This window comes from Sapajus apella, unplaced genomic scaffold (genome assembly GCF_009761245.1).
Source record: "Sapajus apella isolate SASKATOON/1434 unplaced genomic scaffold, GSC_monkey_1.0 scaffold54, whole genome shotgun sequence".
Taxonomy (NCBI): domain Eukaryota; kingdom Metazoa; phylum Chordata; class Mammalia; order Primates; family Cebidae; genus Sapajus; species Sapajus apella.
In genome coordinates, this window is record NW_022436994.1 from 5,332,177 (window position 1) to 5,359,457 (window position 27,281).

The 27,281-nt window shown below is 34.9% G+C and overlaps 1 protein-coding gene across 7 annotated transcripts in view; it reads left to right on the top strand.

Moving 5' to 3' along the window:
• The window catches only part of ZPBP (zona pellucida binding protein), a 116,577-nt gene that overhangs the window by 8,608 nt on the left and 80,688 nt on the right, over positions 1-27,281 (top strand). For 6 of the 7 annotated variants that reach the window (XM_032244244.1, XM_032244245.1, XM_032244239.1 and 3 more), the window contains exons 3-4: positions 2,891-3,016; positions 20,157-20,306. In XM_032244244.1, the coding sequence (XP_032100135.1) occupies positions 2,891-3,016; positions 20,157-20,306 (276 nt within the window). The remainder of the gene's footprint in view (positions 1-2,890; positions 3,017-20,156; positions 20,307-27,281) is intronic. The other variant, XM_032244243.1, reaches the window with a different exon arrangement.

Consider the following 27,281-nt stretch of genomic DNA (forward strand, 5'->3'; position numbering starts at 1 on the left):
TAATTTTTAGAATTCCTTATTTTGCCATTTTTATTGATCTCCCCAGTGACAACTTTTAAACCTGAATTATAAAACATTATCTGGATAACTAATTTCCCATTTATTCTATAATATTAAACTTATTCTTAAAATAGATTAACATTCCAGTTCACTAGGTAGTTCTTATATTACAGAGTAGATTATTATATGATATTTCATTGGTTTTGGCCTGTAATATACCAACTACGTGATTTTTCTTCTGTCTACAATTTCTTCTGTCATATAAGATCTTGGCATCTGTCTGTGTTGGCCGTTTTTCAGTTTTGTGACCCTCTCTTTAACTCGTTCACCTTTTGCGTATTTTTTTCAGTTGTTAGTTTTCCATAATCATTAACTCATGTATTAATTAATTCACTGAGCTTTTATTTACATTTTGTTGCACTTTTAGTTATTCCATTTTTTGGTGTATATAATAAATGCCATTTTGTATATGATTTTTGTACCTGATCAGAAGTTTTCTGGGTCTGTGTTATCCAGGAGTAGAAATTTTAGCATCATAGGACCTGAGCATTCTCAATCTCACTAACATTGCTCTTCAAAACAGCTGCACCAGTTCAAACTTCCTTCAGTGGTGCTTGAGGGGGTCCCATTTTCCCACATCCTTATCAGCACAAAATTTTACCCAATTTTGTCCATTTTCTGCTAAGCTGAATATTAAATTGCCTCTGCCTATTCTTTTCTTGGCTGTTTTCAAAGAAGTTGTCTTTCATATTGTTTATATTCCAGTTACAAATACATTATTATCTTTGTTGCAAATATCATCTCCCTACAGTCAAATTTAACTTTGCCTGTGTTATATAGAATCGAACAGAAATTGTTACCATTTCAGAAGTTGAGTTCAGTATTTTTATATTTGTGCTTTTTGCATTAAAGTAATTTTCTATAACTGGTTCAGACATAAAGGTATTATTTTCTTTAAATAATGATTTGCCTTCAAGTATTCAGTATTTTTGGAATTTATTTTTGTATATGGTAGGAGGTGTAAATCTAAATTTAACTTTGCATGTATTTTGAGATACTTTTAACAATAATTTATTAATGATATATATTTTCTCCACTGATTTTAGGTACCACGTCTATCACATACATATCAGTTATTTATACCAATTTGTTTTTTTTTTCCCTAGACCCATTATTTGTTCCTACACCAGACCTCTCTTTTTTTATTTTGTGTATATTTTAGTATATCTCAGTAACTCTTATTGCTAGTCCCTCCTCTTTGCTTTTCTGTTATAGAATTGTTTCAGATATTTAGGAAGCTTTAACCTTCCAAATGCATTTTAGAATCAGTATTCAAGAGCTTCCTAAAAATTTTCTTCTGGGATTTTAAATAAGTAAATTTTGGAGTAAATGGACATCTTTAAAGTTGTGTGTATGCAATCCTGATTATGGCATTGTGGTCTAATTCTATGTCTTTTGCTAGAGTCTAAAGATGTTCCTCACAGAGGTCTTGTTTGATTTTAGAGTAACTTTTGTTTATTGTACTCTAAATATTATCTTCTTTCCTGTAACATGGTTTAATGCCTTATTGTTGATGTAGAAGAATATCATTTGTTTTTGGAAACTCTTCTGTATTCATTTACATTTGCTGTGAAATATGCACAGGGATTAGTGGGGGCAAGAGGAAGGGTACAGCCATGGTATGAGGTACTGTCAAGCCAAAGCACAAAGGATATACTTATGCTGAGTTTCCAAAGATGAGGGGGCATTTACATCAATAAAATCAGAAAAGAATGATGCTGTGTGCTGCTCTGGCATGGTTAGGGCAGAGGGTGTGAGATATATGCAAAGGACAGATCATGGAGAATAGGTCCAGTAAATCATGCTGGGGAGTGAAAATTTATGATGTAAGCATTTATTAAAGGAGTTATTAAAGAAGTTAGGCAATCTATTAATGCAAGCATTTCATTAAAGTATTCGAAAAGAAAAAAGATCATCACAGTGCGCATAAAAAAAGTTTCTTAAAATTCAGTACTGATTTATGTTTATGATTAAAAACAAATAACCAACATCAGAGGTGATATTTCTTAACCTGTGGAAGAATACGTAACTAAAAGTATATCCAACAAACATTATTCTTTGTGGTAAAACTTTAGAGGAAGTCTCTTAAAAGTTAAAGAGAATTTTGATTCTCTTTATTTTACTGGATCACAAAAATCTTCGTATACAGTTAATCAGTGAAGAGTTGGCATGCAGTGTCTAAAGGGTTGTTGCAAACTTTCCTAAAAGATTACTTGTGGGTAAATTCAAAACAATGGAATCTTTACTGGGTTCCTTTTGTATCTCCTAAAGGTTCTAGTTTTGCTTACGTTTCAGGACTTAAATTTTAAAGCAAATGGAACAAAATGCTTTAACATTTAAAATCAAAGCATAAATCAGCTGACTTTTTAATCACGTTATCATTTTTATTCAGTAGGTTGTACTATATCATTATGAATAATGCATTATTCCACTAATCTAAACAATTTATAAGCTCTAATCATGTTTGGTGTCTTTAGAAAACAGATAAAGTATAGATGTAGAATTATCTTAATACTTTGTTACTGAAATAATATTCTGATCATAAAACAGGTTAGAGTACATGAGCTCTGAATGAAAATGACTTACACATTATGCTCGGGTTGGGAATAAATGTACATACACACATGCATACACATATATACATATAAATACATATATTTTTAATGTTAATTACATAGAATGCAATGAAATTTAGTTTTTATCAAGTGATAGGAGCAATAATTCAAAGTACTCTTATTATTGCATGTAAACCAAACTAAAAAAGTGTGCATTATAGAGAAAAAAAAGAACATAAAATACTACTGGAACATTTTAAATATTGTATTTTCAGTGAAAGTATATGTCATGCTCCATCAAAAAAGTCCACATGTGTTATGTGTAACGCAACGACTACGAAATGCTGAACTGATAGACCCATCATTCCAGTGGCATGGGCCGAAAGGAAAAGTTATTTCAGGTAGGATTTCGTTTCAGTTATTATTATTAAGTAGATGTATCTGACCTGTGTGTAACACAGAGGGAATGTTTGTATCATACACATTTATGTTATTTCCTCAGTTCTTTTTCTTGTGATTTCCTTTTGGAGTTAGATCTAACAGTGTAGTTGGTGTTCCCATTTTTACATATTTTATTTTGATACAGAGTCATACTCTAAGATTGAACTGTTTGGAGACGACTCAAAACATCTATAATCCCCAAAAGGTACTTTTTTTTTTTTTTTTTACTTAGAAATTACTGTTTGTACAACTGATTTGATCAATATTTTCTCTATTCAACTTCTTATTTTTAATACTGAAATACAGATTTTACTTTTATTCTCATTTTTTAATTGGATAAAAGCTGATTTTTAACACTGTAGTTTTAAAAAACTACAGTTAACTTAGCTGGCTTTGTTTCTAGCCTTGCAAAAAATATAGATTAATGAGTTTTCATTTTGAAGATTTGTTCAGGCATTTTTGCATACCCTCAGACAAAGTTTTTCTTTATTGGTCTATTTACCATGTTTTCTTTTCTTTCTTTTAAAAAATCTTATTGGTATTTTGAGATAGTGCCTGTGGACAAAAACTTACAGGATTATTTTATTTTTTTGGATAAAGGAGAGCAATATATTTATACAAGGACTTGAGAAAGAAAATAGGAAATACTTATTTTTTAATATGTTTTAATTCATATTTATGTAGTTAAGAGAGCTCAGCTGTACATTTCTGTGATTTTTATGTTGATTCTAAAATAGGTCATTTTAAAGAGTTAATCAATTTAGGTCAGTCTGTGTTTTTCTTAGGACAAATTATCCATCATTCATTTGTAAGTGACTACTTGGTGGAAGCCTCTGTGGTGGGTTTCATGGGGAAGAGAAAGGTCAGACATAACCTCTGCCTCATTACACTAGCAAAGTAGGAATGATTGTACAATTTGTTCTTGGGATCAGCAGGGCTCAATAACAGAAATTCTAATAGGTTTTGCAGTTTGTATAAACCAGAGAAGTGGTCCAGGTATAAAAGCAACCAATACTGGAAATAAAATCAAATTTTATTTCTATTGTTCTCTAATAGTAGCACATAATGTAATAGAAACATGTATTTTGAATATGTTTTATATTTTATATTGAAACTCTGCACGTTGAAAAATAGAATCATTTAAGCATTGAATTTTTCTATTGTCATTTGTTGCTTCTTTGATTTGGAAATTGAAATTTGAAATTGTTTCTTCTCCAGGATGCCATGCCAGGTCTTGCAGTTTATATTGCAAAATATAGTATGTAATTCAATTTATCCTTTAAGTAGGAGCAATATTTATCTTACTGACTCTTATAATAGAAAAATAGGTATTCATAAATGTAGTTATTTCTAGGTAAAGATACAATCCTGTTACTACATTGGTTTTTACTTTTACAAAAACTATTCTCAGGGAATTCTGATATTTTAACTTTATGATTATATTATAGTTTTCAATACAGTATTTTATCATAGGTCACTGCCTACCAGTTGTAAAGCTTATTAAGAACACTATACTTTTTATTTCCGAAAGGACTGGAAAAAGGTCTCATTTCTTAAAGTTTGAAGGACAGAGAAGGTTTTTGGACTAGTTTAACCTACATTGTACTTATCATTTTATGAATATCCAAAGATAGTTTCCCTTAATTTGAGCCAAATAAATCATGTAATTATGTGATTACTTGTACATTCCTTTGGAGAAAATATTCAAGTTGTTTAGATGTGTTGTGAAGCGTAGGGAGTAAGTCTTAGATTTGGTGTCTCCATCTCTTTTTCTTTGTTTCTTTTTCAGTATTGTTTATTTACAAAGGTAATTGCATTTATTGCAACAACTTCTGTACCTCCCACTCTGACTCTAATACTATTCTGATGAATTAACTCTTTTTGGTGTGTGGACTTTCCTACTTTTCTAAATATTCACACAAACATGTAAAAGCACAAACAAATGTGTTTAGTGTTCCCCTGTAACCTGTCACTTATTATTTTTTAATAAGATCATAGTTTATAACTATGAAGCACCCGATGTACAAATGTATGTCAGGTATATGCAAGTTATGAAGCACAGTAAAGCAAACATCCTTGAACTTACTATACAAGTTAAGATGCATTATTACCAACATATTGGACCTCCCAATAAGCGGTTTTAAAATCCCATACTTCTGTTCCCAACCCCTCTCAGGTAAATACTATCCTCAATGTTTACAGTATTACTCTTTTGCTTTTCTCTATGCATTTACCACGTATATACAAACACATACACTTATGTGTGTGTTCTGAAGCTATATATTTTAGTTTCGTTATTTTGAATTTTTCTCACATTTTTCTTTTTACCAGCTTCATTGATAGTATGATTGACAAAAAAATTATATATTTAAGGTATACAATGTAATATTTTGAGGTAGATATTCAATGTGAAATGATTACTTCGTCAAACTAGTAACATATCAGTCACCTCACATAGTTGCCATTTTTGTGTGTGTGGTGAGAACACTTGAGATTTACCCTTGTAAAATTTCAAGTATACAGTGCATTTATTGTTAACCGTATTTACCAATCTGCACATTAGGTCTCCTGAACCTATTCATCTTCTAGCTGAAATTTGGTACCCTTGAACTAAGAACCGCAGGTCCCCAATCCCCCAGTCTCTGGTAACTACCATTCTGCCCTATATTTGTGGTAGGGTAGAGTGTGAGTTTGACTTTTGTATGACTGTGACTTTTGTAGATTCCACATAATAAGCGAGGTCATGTATATATGTCTTTCAGTGTCTTCCTTATTTTACTAAGCATAATGAATTTTATAAAAATAATAATAAATACAATATTAACATGTGTCATATTATTCCAAACATTGTATGCATGTTAATTTTAACAATGACCTTTTGCAGTAATTACAGCCATTTTCTCCATTTTATAAATGGAAAAACAAAGGCATTAAGATGAAAAGATACTTTATAAAGTCATATGTCTTTGAAGTCTTGTATCAGAGTTCATAGATATAATCTCAATGAGGTAGGAACACACCATTTTATGAATTTTGTTTTGGTAGTTTGTATCTTTCAAGGAATTTGTCCAACATTGGATTTTTAAATGTATTGTATTTATATATATAAAAATTTTGTAATATTTTGTGTTATCTTTTTATAGATGACAGATTTCTGATTTTCAGGATCTATAGTGATGTGTCCTCATTCACTCCTGATGTTGGCTCTCTCTCTCTCTCTCTCTCTCTCTCTCTCTTTTGTTTTCTCTTGCTATGTGTTTAACAATTTTATCAGTCTTTTAAACGAACCAGCTTTGGGTTTCATTGAATTTTTCCATATTTTTCTGTTTTCCAAGTATTGCTTTTGGATTTTATATTTATTATTTTCTTTCTTTTGATTGCTTTGGGTTTCATTTACTTGTCTTTTTCTTTTGCTGGTTGTAGAATTCTGGGTTGGCAGTTTTTTCTTTGAACATTTGAAAGATGGAACTCTGTATTGCTTGTATAATTTCTAATGACAAGTCTACTGAAGTTCTTATCTTTCTCCCTCTGTGGGCAATGTGTCATTTTTTTCTGACTTGATAAGATTTTCTCCTTGCTTTTTATTTTCAGCAATTTGAGTATTATGTATATCTATTTTGATTGGTTGGTTTTTGTATTTATTCTGCTTGGTATTCTCTAAACTTTCTGAAATTATAGTTTGGTGCCTGTCAGTTTTCAGAAATTCTCAGCTATTACATGTTCTAACATTTCTTCTTCCCCATTTTATGTCTTTCCAAGATTCCCATTGTACTTACATAACACTGTTTGATTTCATAGCTCTTGGGTTTTTTCTTCTTCTTCTTTCCCCCCCTTCTATTTTTACTGCATGTTAGGTAATTTCTTTTGACCTAACTTCAAGTTCGTTAATTCTTTTCTTGATGGTGTCCCCCTATTTTTGAGCCCATTGAAGGAATACTTTATCTGTGTTACTGAGTTGTTTTTTTTTTGCTTTTAGTTTTAATATTTACATTTAATTATTTATATAGTTTCAGTCTCTGCTGAAACCACCTATCTGATCTTGCATGTTGTCTGTCTTTTAATAAATCTTTTGTCATATTACTCATAGTTATTTTAAATGAACTAAACTGTCTGATACTTCATACATCTGTACCATATAAGAGCCTGGTCCCTGGGCTTTGCTTTGTATCTTGACAATGTGCTGTTTATTGCCTTTTTGTATGCCTTCTAACTTTTAAAATTGGACATCTTGAATAGGACAGTAAATATTGAAGAAAGTATTTCAGTGCTTTGAGATGAGTTTTTTTTTTTTTGTTTTTTGTTTTGTTTTTTTCTGTTAGGCCTTTAGTGTTAGGGATTTGTATCTAATAAAGACTTGTCTGGCTTTGATGTTGGTTTTTATATTCGGTGCACTGAATGCTTCAAAAAGTCTCTGAAATGTTTAGGCGTAGTCTCGTTCATTTGGAGTTTTTTCCAATGTGTAATTTTCTCTTGGCTTTGGTTTCTCCTTTTATGCTGTTCCCTAGAGTTTCCTAGAGGTATATTTAAAAATATAGCATATGTACTCTTCAAAATAAAAAAAAAAATTAAGATGGTACTTCTACCTTCTCTAGATCTTAGCTTGATTATCTAAAAATACAGAGTTGGATTAAGTCTCTACAAGTCTATGCCTTAGAGTTCTAAACTTATATATAACAAAACTTAAGCATAATTTTATTACAGATTGTTATTTTTACAAATAAGTTTATGCTTTTGCAGCTTTTCTAGCTTTATTTCATTTCTCTTGTAGGTCTGCCAGCTTTATTCCACTGCTATATTTAGTAAACTCTTGTTAGTGGTATGGAGTTTGGAAAGTGGAACATTCTCTGATGTTCTGATTAAGCTTTGTTCTTTGGCAGGCATAGTGTCCCTGTGTGATGGTGTATGACCTTCACAATTACTCTGTCTCTTCCTCCAGCTTTAGTTTTGGCCTAGCATGTCTTCCTGACTCTCCCCTCTTGTGATTTCATTCTTTTTTATGGTTGCATAGAGTTTTTCCTTCTTTCTTTTTCCTTCATGGGCTATAACAACTTTCTATAGTGCCCTATGTGACAGTTTTTGTTTTTTCTCTTCCTGAAAATTAAAGCTTTGCTCCTTTAAGGGGGTATAAGGGAAATGGGTGTGGTTACAGTTTTGGTAGGGCTGCTGAGCCCCTCCTTTAGCCAGCATCCCATGGGAAGTTTGCTCAGTGGTCCCCTGTCTTCCTTGTGAGCCCATAGAGGTATTCATGAATCAAAAATCTGTAAGAGGCCACAATTACCCTTATCTGTGGTCCCAGAGGCTTCTCATGATCACATTGATCTACACCTGGTTTTTGGTAATTCATTAAACAGTTTTTAGCTGAATCTTCTTTCCTGCTTATAGGGCAGCTGAAGCAAATATTCACATTGTGGTTCTACCTACAAGCCCCTGTCTACCCTCAGATTTTAGATTATTGGTTGTACTACCTCTTCAAGTCCTTAGTAGGATCCAAGAAAAATTCATTGACAGTTTTTCTATCTTTTTCCTTATATAATGGTGGGATTGATGCTGTTATATTCACTTTCTACATTTGAATTGAAACCAGAAGTATAAATCTATTTTTAAAAACAAGGGACATGGATGAACCTGGAAACCATCATTCTCAGCAAACTGACACAAGAACAGAAAATCAAACACCGCATATTCTCACTCATAGGCAGGGGTCGAACAATGAGAACACATGGACACAGGGAAGGGAGCATCACACACTGGGGTCTGCGGGAGGTAAATAGGGGAGGGACAGCGAGAGGTGGGGAGTTAGGGAGGGATAACATAGGGAGAAATGCCACATATAGGTGATGGGGAGGAAGGCAGCAAACCACATTGCCATGTGTGTACCTATGCAACAATCTTACATGTTCTCCACATGTACTCCAAAACCTAAAATGCAATAAAATAAATAAATAAATAAAAACAGTAAGCTGTAATGACATTGTGCTTAAAGTTTGTCATAAAATTTTAGAACTCTAAGGCATAGATTTCTAGAAATCTAGTCCAACTCTGAATTTTTAATCAAGCTAGGATCTAGAGAAGGAAGAAATACCAACTTTATTTATTTCCAATATAATGTTTAAATGTTTTGGGGGTACATGTGATATATTTTTAATTGATACATAATAATTGTACATATTCATGGGGTAGGTAGTCATGTTTCTCTTTATATAATCTATAGTGACCAAATTAGGGTGATTAACATACCCATCATGTCAGATATTTATAATTTCTTTACTGCTAGCTATTTGAAACGAACATATTATCAACTTTAATTAAACAATTATGTGTTGAATACGTACTGTTGCATGAGTTCCTGCAGTATATTGCCCTTGGTATAATAACATTTCCATTTAAATTTAGTCACTTAAAGATCTATTAAGTGATTATTGTTAATGGATATTATAGAATGTGTTTTTATGCTGAGTATGAAATTCTCTGATATCTTTTCAAAATGTGTCACTTTTTTCACCAAAATTCATTTTTTCTTCCAACTTTTATTTTAGGTTCAGAAGATAAATGTGCAAGTTTGTTACATGGGTAAATTGCATGTTGCTGGGTTGTAGTGTACAAATGATTTCATCAAACAGGTAGTGAGCATAGTACCTGATAGGCAGATTTTCCATCCTCACCCTCTTTCCATGCTCCATCCTCAAGTAGGCCCAGGTATCTGTTGTTCCCTTCCTTCTTTGTGTTCACATGTATTTAATGTTTGGTGCCCACTTATAAGTGAGAACATGTGGTATTCAGTTTTCTGTTCCTGTGTTAATTTGCCTAGCATAATGTTCTCCAGCTGAATCCATGTTGCTACAAAAGATGTGATTTCATTTTTTATGGTTGCATCGTATTCCATGGTGTATATATGTACCATGTTTTTTTTAATCCAGTTCACCATTGATTGGCATCTAGGTTGATTCCATGTTTTTGCTGTTGTGAACTGGGCGGCAGTGTATATGGATGTTTATGTGTCTTTATGGGAGAATGATTTATACTCCTTTGGTTATATACCCAGTAATGGGATTGCTGGATAGAATGGTAGTTCTGTTGTAAGTTCTTTGAGAAATATCCAGTGTTTTCTACAGTAGCTAAACTAATTTATATTCCCATGAGCAGTGTATAAGCATTCCTTTTTTTCCCATAACCTTGCCAGCATCTGTTATTTTCTTACTTTTCAATAATAGCTATTCTGGCTGGTGTGAGATGATATGTCATCATGGTTTTGACTTGCATTTCTCTGATTACTAATGCTATTGAGCATATTTTCATAAGCTTGTTGTCCACATGTCCGTTCGTGTCTTTTGCCCATTTTTTAGTGGAGTTGCTTGATTTTTGTTTGCTAAGTTCCTTATAGATTCTGGTTATTAGACCTTTGGGGGAGGCATAGTTTGCAAACATATTCTCACATTCTGTAGGTTGTCTGTTTACTTAGTTGATAGTTTCTTTAACTATTCAGAGCTCCTTAGTTGAATTAGGTCCCACTTGTCTGTTTTGTTTGTCTTGAAATTGCTTTTGGAGCCTTCTTCATGAAATCTTTGCCAGTGCCTATATTCAGTGGTGTTTCCTAGATTTTCTTCTAGTATTTTTATAGTTTTAGGTCTTATACTTAAGTCTTTTAAAAATTCTTCTTGGCCAGTTATGGTGGCTCATGCCTGTAATCCTAGTACTTTAGGAGGCCAAGGCGGGTGGGTTGCTCGAGCTCTAGAGTTTGAGACCGGCCTGGGCAACACGGTGAAATCTCGTCTCTACTAGACATTAGTTGGGCATGGCGGTGTGCACCTATATGTAGTCCCAGCTACTTGGGAGGCTTAAGCAGGAGAATTACTAGAACCCAGGAGGTGGAGGTTTCAGTGAGCCGAGATTGCACCATTGCACTCCAGCCTGGGTGACAGAGTGAGAGTCTGTCTCAAAAAAAAAAATTCTTAAAAATATTTTAAAATTATTTAAAAAAATCTCTCTGGGTACATAGTAGGTTTGTATGTACCCAGTAGTATGTACATAGGGTACATAGGTGTTTATATGTATGGGGTACATAAGATATTTTGTTATAGGCAGATAATATGAAATAAGCACATCATGGAGAATGGTGTATCTGTCCCCTAAAATATTTATTCATTGAGTTACAAATAATCCAATTACGTTCTTTAAGTTATTTTAATATATGCAATTAAGTTAAATTTGACTATAGTCATCCTGTTGTGCTATCAAATAGTAGGTCTTATTCATTATTTTTTTTTTTTTGTACCCATTAATTATCCCTACTTCTCCACAAAACCCCCCACTACACTTCCCAGCCTCTGGTAACCATCCTTATACTTCTATGTCATGAGTTCAGTTGATTTGATTTTTAGATCCTACAGACAAGTGATAACGTGCAATGTTTGTCTTCCTGTGATTGCTTATTTCACTTAACATAATAATCTCCAGTTTGATCCATGTTGTTGCAAATGTCTGGATCTCATTCTTTTTTATGACTGAACAGTACTCCATTATGCATATGCATCACATTTTCTTTATCCATTCATCTGGTGATGGACATTTATTTTGCTTCTAAATCTTAGATATTGCAAGCAGTACTGCAACAAACAGGAATGCAGATATCTCTTCGATATACTAATTTCCTTTCTTGTGGGTGTAAACATTATTATGTAGCTCTTGGATGAAATGTTCTATAAATGTCTGTTAGATCCATTTGGTCTGTAGTGCAGAGTAAGTCTAATGTTTTCTTGTTGATTTTTCTGTTTGGAAGATCTGTCTAATGCTAAAAGTGGGGTGTTACAGTCTCCAGCTATTATTGTGTTAAGGCATCTCTCCCTCTTTAGCTCTAATAATATTTACTTTATATATCTGAGTGCTCCCATGTTAGGTGTATATGTATTTAAAATTGTCACATTATTTTGCTGAATCAACTACTTTATTATTACATAGTGATTTTTTTTTTCACTTATAGTTTTTATCTTGAAACCTATTTTGTTTGGTATAAGTATAGCAATTACCACTCTTTTTTGCACTCAATTGGTATGAAGTGTCTTTTTATATCCCTTTATTTTCGGCCTATATGTGTCTTTATAAGTGAAGTGTGTTTCTTATGAGCAGTAGATCAGAGGGTCTTGTTTTTCATCTATTCAGTCACTCTTTTTTTATTAGAGAACATAGTCAATTTACACTTAATGTTATTATTTATAAGTAAGGACTTACTCCTGCCATTTTGTTATTTGTTTTCTGGTCTTCTCTTCCTTCTTTCTCTCCTTCCTATCTTCCTGTAGTGAAGATGATCTTATTTGGTGATATGATTTAGTTTTTTGCTATTTATATTTTATGTATCCATTGTATGTTTTTTGGTTTTAGGTTACTATGAGGCTTGCAATTGTTCTCTTATAACCCATTATTTCTACCTGGTAAAAACTTAACATTGTTTGCATAAACAAACAAAAAGAAAACTAATAAAAACTCTATGCCTTAATTTCATCCCCCTGCTTTTTAACTTTTGTTTTTTCTATTTCTATCTTATTGTACTGACCATGACTTGAAACGTTGTTGTAGTTATTATTTTTGATGGGTTCATCAAAGACTAGTTTACACATCACAGTTATAGTGTTATAGTATTCTGTTTTTCTGTGCACTTATTATTACCAGTGAGTTCTGTACCTTCTGGTGATTATTTATTACTCATTAATATTCTTTTCTTTCTAATTGAATTACTCCCTTTAGCATTTCTTGTATGAAAGTTCAGATATTAGTTAGCTCCCTCAGGTTTTTTTTTTTTTTGTCTGGGAAAGTCTTTATTTCTCCTTCATGTTTGAAGGATGTTTTTTGCCAGATACACTATTCTAGAATATATTTTTTCCTTCAGCACTTTAAATATGTCATGCCACTCTCTTCTGGCCTGTAAGGGTTCCACTGAAAAGCCTACTACCAGATGTATTGAAACTCCATTGTACGTTATTTGTTTTCTCTTTCTGCTTTTAGGATCCATTCTTTAACCTTTACCTTAGGAAGTTTAATTATTAAATGCCTTGAGGTAGTCTTCATTGGGTTAAGTCTGCTTGGTGTTCTATAACCTTCTTGTACTTGGATATTATGACTTTCTCTAGGTTAGGGAAATTCTCTGTTATTATCCTTTTGAATAAACTTTCTACCCCATCTCTTTCTCTATCTTCTCATTAAGGCCAATAACTCTTAGATTTGCTATTTTGAGGCTATTTTATAGATCTTGTAGGCATGCTTCATTGTTTTTTTACTGCTTTTTCTTTTGTCTCCTTTGACTGTGTATTTTTAAGGTATTTTTAAGTAGGGTGTTTTCAAGTTCACTAATTCTTTCTTCTGCTTGATTCATTCTGCTATTAAAGGACTCCGTTGCATTCTTCAGCATGCCATTGCATTTTCAGCTCCAGGATTTCTGCTTGATTCTTTTTTATTTCAATCTCTTTTAAAAATATATCTAATTCTGAATTCCTTCTCTGTGCTATCTTGAATTTTGAGTTTCTTCAACATAGATATTTTGAATTCTGTTTCTGAAAGGTCACATATCTCTTTTTTTTTCCAGGATTGGTCCCTGGTGCCTTAGTTTATTTGTTAAGATCACATTTTCCTGAATGGTGTTGATACTAGTAGATGTTCTTTGGTGTCTGGCCATTGAAGAGCTAAATATTCATTGTAGTCTTCATTGTCTGTGCTTATTTGTAGCCATTCATCTTGGAAAGGCTTTTGAGATATTTGAAAGGACTTCAGTGTTGTGAACTAAGTTGTATGTGCTTTAGGAGACACCTCAAGTCCAGTAATGCTTTGGTTCTTGCAGGTTTATAGAGGTACTAACTTGATGGTCTTGGACAAGATCCAGGAAAATTCTCTGGATTACCAAGCAGAGATTCTTGTTTTCTTCCCTTACTTTCTCCCAAACATACAGTCCCTGTCTCTGTTTTGGGCCACCTGAAGTTGGAGGTGGAGTGACAATAGCATCCCTGTGGCTATCACCACTATGACTACACTGGGTCAGACCTGAAGCCAGCATAGCACTGTGTCTTCCCCCCGGCCTGTTATAGCCACTTGGTGGCTCCTGGCTCCTGCCTATATTTCCTCAGGGTTCTGGGGCTCTCCAATCAACAGGAAGTAAAGCCAGCTAGGCCTTTGTCCTTCGGTTGAGTGTTGCAAGGTCCCCGAATCCCTGGGTGGGCTCAGAAGTGCAGTCTGGGATTCAGGGACTAGAGTCAAAAACTTTAGAAGTCTACCTGGTGTCCTATTATATTGCAGATGAGGTGACACTCAAAGCAAAAGACAAAATCCTTCCTACTCGACCCCACTACCCTTTCCAAAGGGAGGAGAGCCTCAACTGATAGCTACCACCACCCCAGGCCAGGAGGATTACTGCCAGACTACTGCCAATGTTCCCTTAAGGCCCAAGGGCTCTTAAGTGAGCTTGTCCTGAAGGCTTCCTGGCCTGGGACCTACCCGTCAGGGCAGTGGACTCTTCTCTGGCCCCAGGGCAGGTTCAGAAATGCCATCCAAGCATTAGCCTTATTAACTGGGGACCCTGAGAACCCACTTGTTACTCTCTCACTCTGTGTACGTGCTGGCACCTAAGGTGTAAGACAAAGTGTGCTTTAGTTTTCTTTCTGCTATTCTCAAGCAGAAGGAGTTTTTGCCCATAGCCAGCACAGTTGGTCATGTGCTGAGTCTCATCTGAAGCGAGCAAGTCTCAGAGGCCCACCCAATGCCCTTGATGTTGTACCTGAGTATTGCTGCTGGTTATTCAGGGCCAAGGGCTCTTCCGTTAGCAGATGATGAGTGCTGCCAGGACTGGGTGTTTTTCTTTAAGGCAGCAGGTTCCCTTTTGGCCCAGGGTGTGTCTACAGATGTCCTCTTGGAACAAGGGCTTGGAATGGGGACATCACAACCCTGACTGGTGCCCTATCCTACTGCACCTAGGCTGATATCTTAGATGCAAGACAGAGTTCTTCACACTCTTCCCTCACCTCTCCTCTCCTCAGGTGGAAAGAAAGGGTCCCTTTTGTAGCTGCAAGCTGTGCAGCTCATGGTTAGGGGAGGGGTGATGCCAGCCCTCCCTTGGCTGCCCCAGCTGGTGTCTCAGTATTTTGTGTGCCCTTTCAGTTCACTCTCTGGGCCTAGTTCAGCACCAGGACTCACCTATGATTTGCAGCTCTATGGCCTAGATTGCCTTTCAAGTTTACTTAGAGTAAACAGAGTGCTGTAGAACTTGTTGGCAAGGTTTGCAGGCACTCAAGTTCATGTGGCTGATATCAGTCACTCTCTTCTGGTTCAGGCTGGTTTAAATGCTCACTCCATAGGCAGGTGTCAGCTGAATTTGGTCTGGTTTTCCTTTCTGCTCTAACGGGACAGCAGTGAGCTCAATACATCACAACTGTTGTGTTCTCCCTCCCCTAGTACTCAGAGACACTGTTTCTATCAGGCCACCCCTTTAGGGTGGAGGTGGTGGTGGGGGAGGGGTGGCATTGGCGATTCTGGATTTTTAAAAAGTCTTTTGAGTGCCTTTTAGTGATAAGACGTTAAAACCAAGTACTATGAGTGCTCACCTGATTTTTGTTATTAAAAGAAGGTATTTTTTCTATGTATAGTTGTTAATGCGGTGCCCTTGCAGGAAGGATGATTGGTGGACATTTCTCTTCAGCCATCTTGCTTTGCCCTTTTTCCAAGAGTCCCTTATCTTGAAGTCTTTAATTCATCTTGTGTTGATTTTTTATGTGTGGTGGAAGGAAGGGTTCCAGTTTCAATCTTATGCGTGCGACAAGGCAGTTATTCCAGCATCCTTTCTTAAATAGGGACTCACTGCTTGTTTTGTTAGCTTTGTTGAAGATCAGATGGTTGTAGGTGTGTGGCTGTATTTATGGGGTCTCTATTCTGTTCCATTAGTCTATGTGTCTGTTTTTATATCAGTACCATGCTGTTTTAGTTACTGTAGCCCTGTAGTATAGTTTGAAGTCAGGTAGTGTGTTGCCTCTAGCTTTGCTCTTTTTACGTAGGATTACTTTGGCTGTTCCAGCTCTTTTTTTTTTTTTTTTTTTTTTTTGGGTTCCATATGAGTTTTACAATGGTTTTTTTTCTAATCTATGAAAAATTTCATTGGTAATTTGATAGGAAAAGCATTGAATCTGTAAATTGTTTTGGGTAGTACGGTTATTTTAACAATATTGATTCTTTCTATCCATGAGCATGGAATGTTTTTGCATTTGTTTATGTAATCTGTGATTTCTTTGAGCAGTGTTTTGCAATTCTTATAGTACAGATCTTTCACCTCCCTTGTTAACTGTATTCCTAGGTATTTTATTCTTTTTGTGGACATTGTGAATGGGATTGTGTTCTTGATTAGACTCTCAGTTTGGATGTCATTAGTGTACAGAAATCCTACTGGTTTTTATACATTGATATTGTATCTTGGAACTTAGCTGAAGTTGTTTATCAGATCTAGAAGCCTTTGGACAGAAACAATTTTTGTTTTGTTTTGTTTTTTAGAGATGGAGTCTCACTCTGTTGCCCAGGCTGGAGTGCAGTGGTGTGATCTCTGCTCACTGCAAGCTCTGCCTCTCAGGTTCAAGCAATTCTTGTGCTTCCGCCTCCTGTTTTACCTGTGTCTTACTGTTTACTCTTTCTGGCTGCTTGTAATGAGAAGAGAAGTGATTTCCTTGAAATGGCATGATGTTAGAAAGGGAGCTGAAACTTAAAGTGGCAGTTGTCTGAGATGATGGTGCTCCTGCTCTGTCAATATGGAGTAGCCAGGAGAAATCATTAAAATCAACCCTTTATTAGCTGGGATTACAGGCGTGCACCACTATGCCTGGCTGATTTTTCAATTTTTAATAGAGTTGATGTTTCACTATGTTGGCCAGGCTGGCTTTGAATTCCTGACCTCAAATGATCTACCTGTCTCGGCGCTCCAACATGCTGGGATTACCGGTATGAGCCACTTCAACAGTCTGCGTTGAGGTTTTCTAGGTATGGAATCAAATAGTCTGTGAAGACAGATAGTGTGAAGTCCCCTATTTCTATTTGGATGACTTTTATTTCGTACTCTTGCCTGATTCCCTGGCTAGGACTTCCAGAACTATGTTAATATGAGAGGTGAGGGTGTGCATTCTTATTTTGTTCTGGTTCTCAAAGTGGAAATGCCTCTAGCTTTTGCCTGTTTAGTATGATGTTGGCTGTGGGTTTGTCACACATGGCTATTATTATGTTGAGATAACGTTCTTCTGATGCCCAGTTTATTGAGGGTTTTTAACATGAAGCGAGATTGAATTTCATGGAATGGCTTTTCTGCATCTGTTGAGATGATCAGGTGGTTTTTGTTTTTAGTTTTGTTTCTGTGATGAATCAAATTGATTGATTTGCATATGTAGAACCAACCTTGCATCCCAGAGATAAAGTCTACTTGTTTGTGATGGATTAGCTTTTTGATGTGCTTCTGGATTCGCTATGCTAGTATTTTGCTGAGGACTTTTGCATCTATATTCATCAGGGTTATTGGCCTAAAAATTTCTTTTTTCATTTTGTCTCCACCAGATTTTGGTATCAGAATGTTGCTGGCCTCATAGAATAAGGTAGGAAATAGTCGCTCCTCATCAATTGTTTGGAATAGTTTAGCTAGGATTGGTACCAGCCCTTCTTTATATGTCTGGTAGAATTTGGCTGTGCCTGTCTGGTCCAGGGCTTTTTGTTGTTGGTAGGTTTTTAATTATAGTTTCAGTGTCAGAACTCACTACTGGTCTGTTCAGGGTTTCAATTCCTTCCTGGTTCAATCATGGGAGAGGGTATATGTTTCTAGGAATGTATCCTAGGAATGAAATCTAGGAATGTATCCTAGGAATGAAACCATTTCTCCAGATTTTCTAGTTAATGTGCATAAAAGTGTTTGTAATATTCTCCGATGGCTTTTTGTATATCTCTGGGGTCAGTGGTAATATCTCCTTTGTCATTTCTGATAGTGTTTATTTGGATATTCTCTTTTCTTTTGCTCTGTTAGTCCAGCTAGCAGTCTGCCCATTTTATTTACTCTTTCAGAAAACCAATCTTTGGTTTTGTTGATCTTTTGTATGTTTTTTTGTGTCTCAGTTTTGTTCAGGTCAGCTCTGATTTTGGCAAGCCTTAGGGGATGGTGTTCCTGGTCATGCTCCACTGAAACTGTTCCCATGCCAAATGCTCTGGGTTCCATGCAGGCTAGAGTCTTGTCCCTGTCAACTCTCCAAGAAGCTCTCCCTTGCCAGCGCAAATATCCATGGGTTCGCCTGTAGCTAGGATTCCAGAGGTCTGTGGTGGGCCACTCCATGTGTATTTAACTTATCCCTTCCCTGGGAGCCACTCAGGGCCAAGAATAAGTTCTGTTGCTTGGCAGCCCTGTGCAGGGTCCACAGCTTCTTACTCCTTTAGTCCAGGGTCTGCATCTTCCCTCCATCTGCAACCAATCCCTTGCTTCTGAAGATCTGCTCAGAGTCTGCTAGTCTTCTTGATGGTCTCATATCTTGGTGGGATAAACTCTTCCATTTAAAATGATTGCCAAAGAATATGAAACCTCATTGATGACATAATGTTCGAAAATGTATTTAAACTTTATGAGAACCTGATATATCCTTACGAGGTGTTGCTGCTGAAATATGTAGTAAACACTTTCAAACTGTTAACTCCGTTTGTAAAAACCTTGACATGTTAGTATAAATGTGTAATATTTCATCAAAAGATAATTTTGAAGAAATAGACATTACAATAGGAGTGCATTCTAAATTTGTATCATGTTTTTCAGCTTCATCCAGGATATACAAATGGGAGCTCTCAAGGCATAATGCTCTTTGTAAATTCCTCTAGGGTGGATATATCCATCTATTCATTTCTCTTTCAATACCTGAAGCAGAGCTTACATATACTAGAGACTCAGTAAATATTTATTTAAAAAGCAAGTAATGAAAATTTTATCCCTGTGAACACTCATCATTTGTTTTGGAGAAATATTTCAACTTAAAATTTATAAGCAATATATCATTTACCTAAAATGGAAAAAAGGTAGACAGTTCCTGAGGTAGTACTTTCAGTTCTAATGAATGGAATATTAAATTATTGACTGAGCAAATTTTAATAGCTAAGAATTTTTCTAATGAAAAACTATGGTTATGAACATTCAGAATAACAGATTTATGGCATTTTCATGTACTTTAACATTCATTGTGTTTGTTATACAGAAAAATCTTGTGAGATAGGCTATCATATATTATGATTTTTCATTGAACAAATGAGGGAACTGGATTTCAGAGATGAAGTGGTTAATCAAGGTTACACGGTTTGTGAGAGGGAAAGGTAGGTCTCAAGCCCAAGTCGCAGTGCCTTTAAAGGCAGGTTTACTTTCCATTTCACAACATAGTTTTCTGCGTGCATGACACCTAAGTAATAAAGTATGTTGAAGTGAAAAGGAAGCTTACATTCTGTTCTAACCCTCAGCACTGCAACTGTGTGATTATGTGATGTTGAACAAATCAGGTGATCTCATGTCCATTATTTTTTTTGTGTGCAAACCTCAAATTTATAAGCCAAATTTTGCTTTATACTACTATATGTACTGATAAGAAATCTTGTTAGTGATTATATTCTGATATCCCTTGTCCTGGGTATATTATTTATGTTTCATATGCAGTTTGTAAGCTTACTGATGGCATAATTTATTATTAAATATAAATGTAATTATTTTATAGTATGTGTATATATACATATATATATGTATGTGTATGTATTTGTATATGGGTGTCCTACATTTCTGATATTGCACAGTTCAATGCAAGGAGCAGATTAGGAGCACGTTCTGTATGTATCCTACTTAGTCTCTTACAACTTAGGCAACAGTGCAATTGATGAACTCTGGATAGTGAATGTCTGGTGCTAAGAAGGTTACCCTGGCACCCACTGTTAGCAGACACCAGATACAGTGTCCTAGCTATGTCCACCACTCCTTTCATTGACTGTGTTGGTGAATTGTGATGGTTTTACCTTGCTTAGAAAATGTTTTGGTACTTGCCTCATGTAACTTATGCATCTAATAACTGTGTCTTATTCCTTTAGTGGAAAACAGCACTACACAAATAACATCCACAGGAAGCCTTGTATTCCAAAATTTTCAGGAGCGTATGAGTGGAATTTATACATGTTCCCTTGAGTATAAACCTACTGTGGAAGAAACTGTTAAACGTCTTCACCTAAAATATATTATATATGGTAAGAAGTAAAGTTAGTTGTGTTTTAACCTTTCTTAATGATTTTAAACATTTAAATATGTTTAAATAGATTTGTCTTAAAGGGACTTTGTTATTTTTAGTCTCATTTAATTAAAAAAGAATTATTGTCTCCCTGGGTAAAGTATTCTGTAAAGGGTTAGTGGTGAGGGCACAGAATGGTGAACAGACCATAGTCTTTTTTTCCTTCAGGGGAATGTTGACATGTACACACAAATTTTACGTCTGGGATATATAAATGTTTTTAAGTTATTATGATGATATTATGTCTTATACTCTATTAAATTCTAAGTATTTTAAATTTGAGTACCATGATTTCTGGCACACTGCCATCCTCCAAAGCAGGAGCGTGAAGCACCACTATAAATTCCTTTTCTGGCGGTTTGATCTTTTGAGGCTTATATTTGGCAGAGCTCAGTTGATATGTGTAAGAATTAAAGAAAGAGGAAAGAAGCACGAAGAGGTGGCTCACCAGTCAAAACAGATTTCTTTTAGAGAAAACAAACCTGAGAGGCACCTTCTGGCTGAGCTAGGTCAGAGGCACACACACTCTTACAGACTAAGAGTTTTTCAGGACTCAGGGTGGGAGAGTTTATCAGAGGCTTGGACTGCTTCTGTGTCTCTTTGTTGTGCTTATCTGGGAGGGAGAGTTGTGTGTCTGTTTCCATATATCTTTTTGCAGCTGCAGGCTTATTCCCCCAAGTCTGCTTTTAGCTTCCCTATGTTAGTGCCTGAAGGGAAAGGAATGTGCTTATTAAGACCCACTATTTTATTGGGGCCCATTGTATAAGGGTGAAGTTTGGTTGTTGCACAAGAGACGTTTCCTATACCTCCCTCTCTGCCCCAGCTGTCTTATCTGTGTTTTACTGTCTGCTCTTTCTGGCTGCTTGTAATTAGAAGAGAAGTGATTTCCTTGAAATGCATGAGGCTAGAAAGGGAGCTGGAACTTAAAGTGGCTGTGTTTGTTGGAGATGAGGTACTCCTGCCCTGTCAATATGGAGTAGCCAGGAGAACAGCCTGAACTCAAGTTGCTTGCAGATTCCATCTCACTGGTAGGACCCATGTGTGGCAGACAGAATAATGGCTCCTAAACATGTCCATATCTAGTCATATCCAGAACATCTAAGCGTGTTGTTCTGCATGGCAAAAGGGATTTAGTGGATAGACTAAATTAAGGCTCTTGAGAGGGGGAGATTATCCTGAATTATCTGGGTGGGTCCAGTGTAATCACAGGGGTTCTTCTAAGAGGAAGGCAAGAGGGTCAAAGGCAGAAAAAGATGTGGTGACAAAAGGAGAAGTTCAAGCGATTTTCTCTGAAGATCAAAGAAGGAGCCACATGCCAAATAATGCAGGCAGCCACTACAGCTGGAAATGGCAAAGAACTGGGGTCCCCCTAAAGCTTTCAGAAGGAATACAGCTCGATTTTAGCTTAGTAAGACTCATTTTGGGTTTCTGACCTCCAGAGCCATAAGGTAATACATTTGTGTTGGTTAGGACATTAGGCTTGTGGTAGCTTGTTACACTGTCAGTAAGGTAACTTATATACCGTGACTTTGACAGCAAGGGTGCCAGACAACTGGCAGAATTATTAGTGGTTTCCTGATAATTTTTTGGTTAATCAAAAAATACTTTCTCATATAGCCAAAGAGAGACATAATGTGTTGGTACATAAATTGTTAGGCAAATAATTTGTTTAAACCTTGTAATCAGTCATGTTTCATTTTTGTTACATAGTAGTTATCTGCATCTTGTTACTTCATGTACCTAACTTACAATAAATATACTTCAAAATCACTCAGAAATACATATTGACATATGCTAACAAACATAAAAGTGCCTAAAATGAGTGCTGGTTTATAATAATGATAATGTTAGATATTTACTGAGCACTTAAGAAATTCCAGGCTGTGCTGTGTTTTTACATGTAATTATTACAACAACAGCAAAACCCATATTTATGTAATGCTTCCTTAGTGTAAGCATTGCCTTGATTTATTTATATTAAATGTACTTCACAACAAACTGTGATGTAGGCACTGCTGTTTTTGGTCTTGTTAATGTAAGGAAACTGAGAGTGGTTAAGTGACTTGCCCAAGACCATAGTTAGTAAGTAGGAGAGGGGAGGACTCAGATTTAAATTTAAGAATTCTGGTCCTAGAGTTAGTATTCTTATGCTTTATGATATCCTACTATGTATACCACTGTTACATGAATGTTGCCAGGATGAAAACCTGAGTAATAAACTGACTTTGGAAACCTACTCTTTTTATGCTTAAAACAAATGCAATTGATTCTATTTCATTATACCTATCTCCCTTAACCTTTCTGATAGCTACATGGTGTTTCAGATTTTATTTGAGCATTCTTTGGTTAATTATTAGTTTCTTTCACTTTTTCCCTACTTCAGATGGTGCTGTATGGAACATTTAAATATCTGTCCATCCATCCATCATTGGTCTGTGTATATACACGCATGCACCATACCTTCACACCATACCAACATTCCTGTATTTTGTAAGATAAGTTGATAGTCTTTCAGCAAGATGAATTCTGTAAAGGAAAATCTACAGGGAATTCATAGTGCTATTATGATTGGTTCTGCCCGTTGACTTGTAAAAAGTATAGGAATTTCCAGCCCTGCTATGAATAGATGAGAACCTCAGTTTCTAAAACCCCTTTAATGCTGTATTTTGAAGTGTTGCCAATATAATAAATTAATGGTATTTTATAGTTTTAATATGTATTTTTTAGACTTTGGTAGGTTATTCCAATCTTGTTATTTGTGTGGGCTCTGTGTATGTGTGTGTCTGAATAGCTACTGAGAGATATGTAGCTATGTAGATAGTAATTTTATGTCAAATGCATTGTATTCTGTATTTTGTTTTTAGCTTATTAACCTGTTAAATTGCAAGTAAAGGATAATTCCAAATTTCAAAATTTTATATAACCTACAAGTGGTATTTTCGTTTCGACTCATGTTTTTTATTGTGTTGAGCAAGGTATTCACTATTACCTGGATTGTAAGAAGTAAAATCAACTTATAATTTTCTATGTGTATATAAAACCTTTACAAATGTTAGAAAATTACAAAAATAAAATCAAGAATTATTACCAGGTTTGAATTTGGCGAGACAATAGGTGTAAAAATGGTGAGTCAATGCTTTAATATACTCTTCCTTAATTATTAGTAAGTTAGAACATGCTTTCATATTTTTATTATTCAGTAGATTGCCTTTTCAATTCCATTGTCATCTTCCTTTTGGATAGTTTGTCTTTTTCTTACTAATTTTTAGATATTTTACTGTTCTGGATACTAATCCTTTCTTATCAATACTTTAAATAATTTCTGTCTTCTCTCACTTAAAATGTTTATACTAACAGAAGTTTCAATTTTTTTTTGTAATTAGAGCTATCAATTTTAATTCTCTGACCTTTTTTGTTTTTGTTTTGTTTTGTTTTGTTTTCTAAGAGATTTCTTTCTATCTAGAAAATAAAAATTGTCCAGCACTTTGGGAGGCCAAGACAGGTGGATCACTTTATGCCAGGAGTTCAAGATCAGCCTGGGTAACATGGCTAATCCTGCCTCTACTAAAAATACACACACACAAAAAAAGTAGTCAGGCTTGGTGGTGCACACCTGTAATCCCAGCTACTTAGGAGGCTGAGGCTGAGGCACAAGAATCACTTGAACCTGGGTGGTCGAAGCTGCAGGTTCCACCTGCAGATCATGCCACTGTATTCCAGCCTGGATGACAAAGTGAGACTCCACCTTAAATTAAAAAAAAAAAAAAGAAAGAAAGAAAGGAAAAGAAAAATTGTTTTCTATATTTTCTAGGCCTATTTTTTTAAACAGTAGTAAGTTAACATCTTTTATTTGGTAGACAAAGGGCAATGTCTAATATAAATTTCCCCAAGACACTTAAAACCTGTGAATTTCTGACCAGTTCACAAAACCACTAAATGACACTTTAGCATGAAATAAAAAACAAACCTAACAGACTGTCGGCTCTAAAGATATTACAGAGTGGAAATTTCCAAATGTATTATATGAGCTTTCTGGGCAAATGACTTGTATAATATATTAACAGAAATTCACAAGATAAGGCTATGTTTTGACAGACTTAACAAGCATTCTTTCTTTGTCTCCCCCCCGCCCCCCGCCGCCAAAAAAGGCTAAGGTAATAATATAACGATTTCACAGAAAAAATTAAGGATACAAGTTATGCACAAGAAGAGAGGTGCTTGAGCATTAAAAACTGTTCTGCTCCATTGTCATACTTGAATTGTTGGCTCTTAAACCATTTTTAGTTAAATACAAGCAAAGGTTATTATATATTCAGCAATTAATAAGTTTTCAATCATTTAAGGTACAGTAGCTTAAAAAAGCAGACTGCCAATGTTCCTGATAAGGCAAGTTAATCCTTAGGCCTGTTTTTTCAGATTAAACTTTTTGTTTTGAGATAAATGTAGATGTAACATATGGTTGCAAGAAATAATGATAATAATGATTGTAACTTTCCTGAGGCTTCCCAGCCATGCTTCCTGTACAGCCTACAGAACTTTGAGTTAGTTAAACCTCTTTCCTTAATAAATTACCCAGTCTCAGGTAGTTCTTTATATCAGTGGGAGAGCAGACTATTACACTGTTCCTATTGACATTCGATAGTGTTATTTGAATAAATGTTTCTTTATTTTTTCTACGCCCGTAGGACAGTTTCCAAATACTGTTTAATGGTTGTTTTTACAAAAGAATTTACCTGGAGTTTGCAGAGCTCCTCCAACTGCCTTGTCAGAAGTCTGTCTCCCATGGTTATTTGTTTAGTAGTAGTCATTACTTTATTCAGTTTATTTCTTCTTATACACATTATAGTAATTCATATTATGAATAATAATGTATATTCTTCTAGAAATAGTTTCAATCCAACTCTCCAAAATCGACATGAAGGCATTTATAGTGTTTTATGTGGTTACTTGTTTTTACTTTATTTATATATTAAATTTTTATATAGTTTTTTCTGTTCTTTAATTAGTACATTATTTGATTTTTTTCCATATTTATCATGGATTTTACTTCTATGTCAATTATAATTATTTTTTATATTTCTCCAGGATTCATTTCTTCTTGGATTTTCCCTGTTCTCTTTCCCTAACTTCCTTTCTTGTGTTAACTTTGTTTTTTATGTACACTCTTGAGTTGTACTGTTAGCTCATTTATTTTCTTTTAATTTTTTGGGTAAATATAGTTAAGACTATAAATTTACTTTTTATTTCTATAGTTATATCCCACAATTCCTGACATGTTTATCATCAGTTCTAAATATTTAGTCAAATCTGTGATTTCTTTTATATCCCATTTGTTATTTAGTAGTATTTTATTTTTTTGAAAATGTTTGTTGTTGATTTTTATTTGATTTTTGTGTGTGTCAGAGAATGTGGTTTACATGTTGTAATATTGAACTTTCGGATTTTGTTGACTTCTTTCATCCTCCTCTTGACTATTTTTATTTCTGGAAAGCTAATTCAATATATTTATTAGGATTTCTTAACTTATATTCATGACTTTTAGCTTGTCTTTCATATACCAAAATCTTTAAATGTCATGTATTTTAGGTACTCTCATGCAATTACCAAATGTTTCTTCAGGCATGTATGTCTGCCATTTAGCCTATCTATTTCACTTAATTTATTTATTTTTTACTTCAGTGATTTTTTTTCTATTTCAATGACTATATTTTCATTCTCCAACATGTTAGATCTTACATTTTTACAATCTTCACTTGTTTTTGATCATATCCACCTATTTTTGTTTTATAATTTCCTGTTCTTAATTTATTCCTTTAACATTTTGAGAATTTACACTTTTTAATTTTATTATAAATTTTAATAATGTACATATACTTCTGTGTATCTTTACCACCAACAAAATAGGTTTTATTGCTGTTTTATCTGTAACGTGGGTGTAAAAAGCTGTATCACTTATAATTTGCATTTTCCTTAATACTATTATATTTGAGCATCTATTTATGTATGTTTATTGTTCCATACAAGATTCTCTGTTTATATATTTTGCCTGTTTTCCTGTTTTTGTGCTCTTGTCAATTTTTAATGCTACTTTGAATATAGAGTGCTTCTCAAATCATGTTCTGTGAAACTCTGGGAGTCCCTGACACTTTCAAGGGATCAGTAAGGTGAAAACTAATTTAGTAATTGTACTGAGATATTATTTGCTATTTCTACTGTGTTGATACTTGCACTTATGGTGGGCAAATTACTGCCACCTACTAGTAGAAAGCAAGGCAATGGCACTGATCTGTACTGATAATTGAAGGCGAGAAACATAGTTTCTTTTTTTTTACTCTCATAACTTCTTAGTTGAGACACTGCTGAAAACAGAAGCCAAGTTAACAAGGGAGAAAGTGGCAGAAGTTTATGTGTGTCCTGTGCCCATCATGCTGGAGAGGCCTTAATTCAAAAGTATCTCCTGTTGGTGGCTTAGGGGTTGTCTTACGTAATATTTTAACAAAGATCCGTAAATCCAATATAGTGACAGAACAAAGGAGAGAGCAGTTCCAGTCTTCTAAAAGTTTAGAAAATGTGGAAGGATAGTAAAATCTGTTCCCAGATTCCTTTGGTGCCTGCTGGTGCTTTCTCTGCACAGATTAGCAAGTGCTGTCTCCAGTAAGGAAGGACTGGTGTTCTGTCATCGGGCAAAAAGATGCTAAGGCAGCATGTTACCCTCCATTTTCAGAGTCTTTAACCTCATAATCCTCAATGTTTGGGGGAGGATTTTTTTTTTTTTTTTTTTAGTCCGCCTTTTAAAGCTTTACTTTTAGAAAATTGTACGTATTAAAATCCACGTTGGTAGGTTTGGGGAGATTTAGGTGAGAGGTTCTAAGGTAAAGAAATTGGCAAAGTGGGGAGAAATAGATTGAAACAAGTAGAAAGGAACAAATTTGGG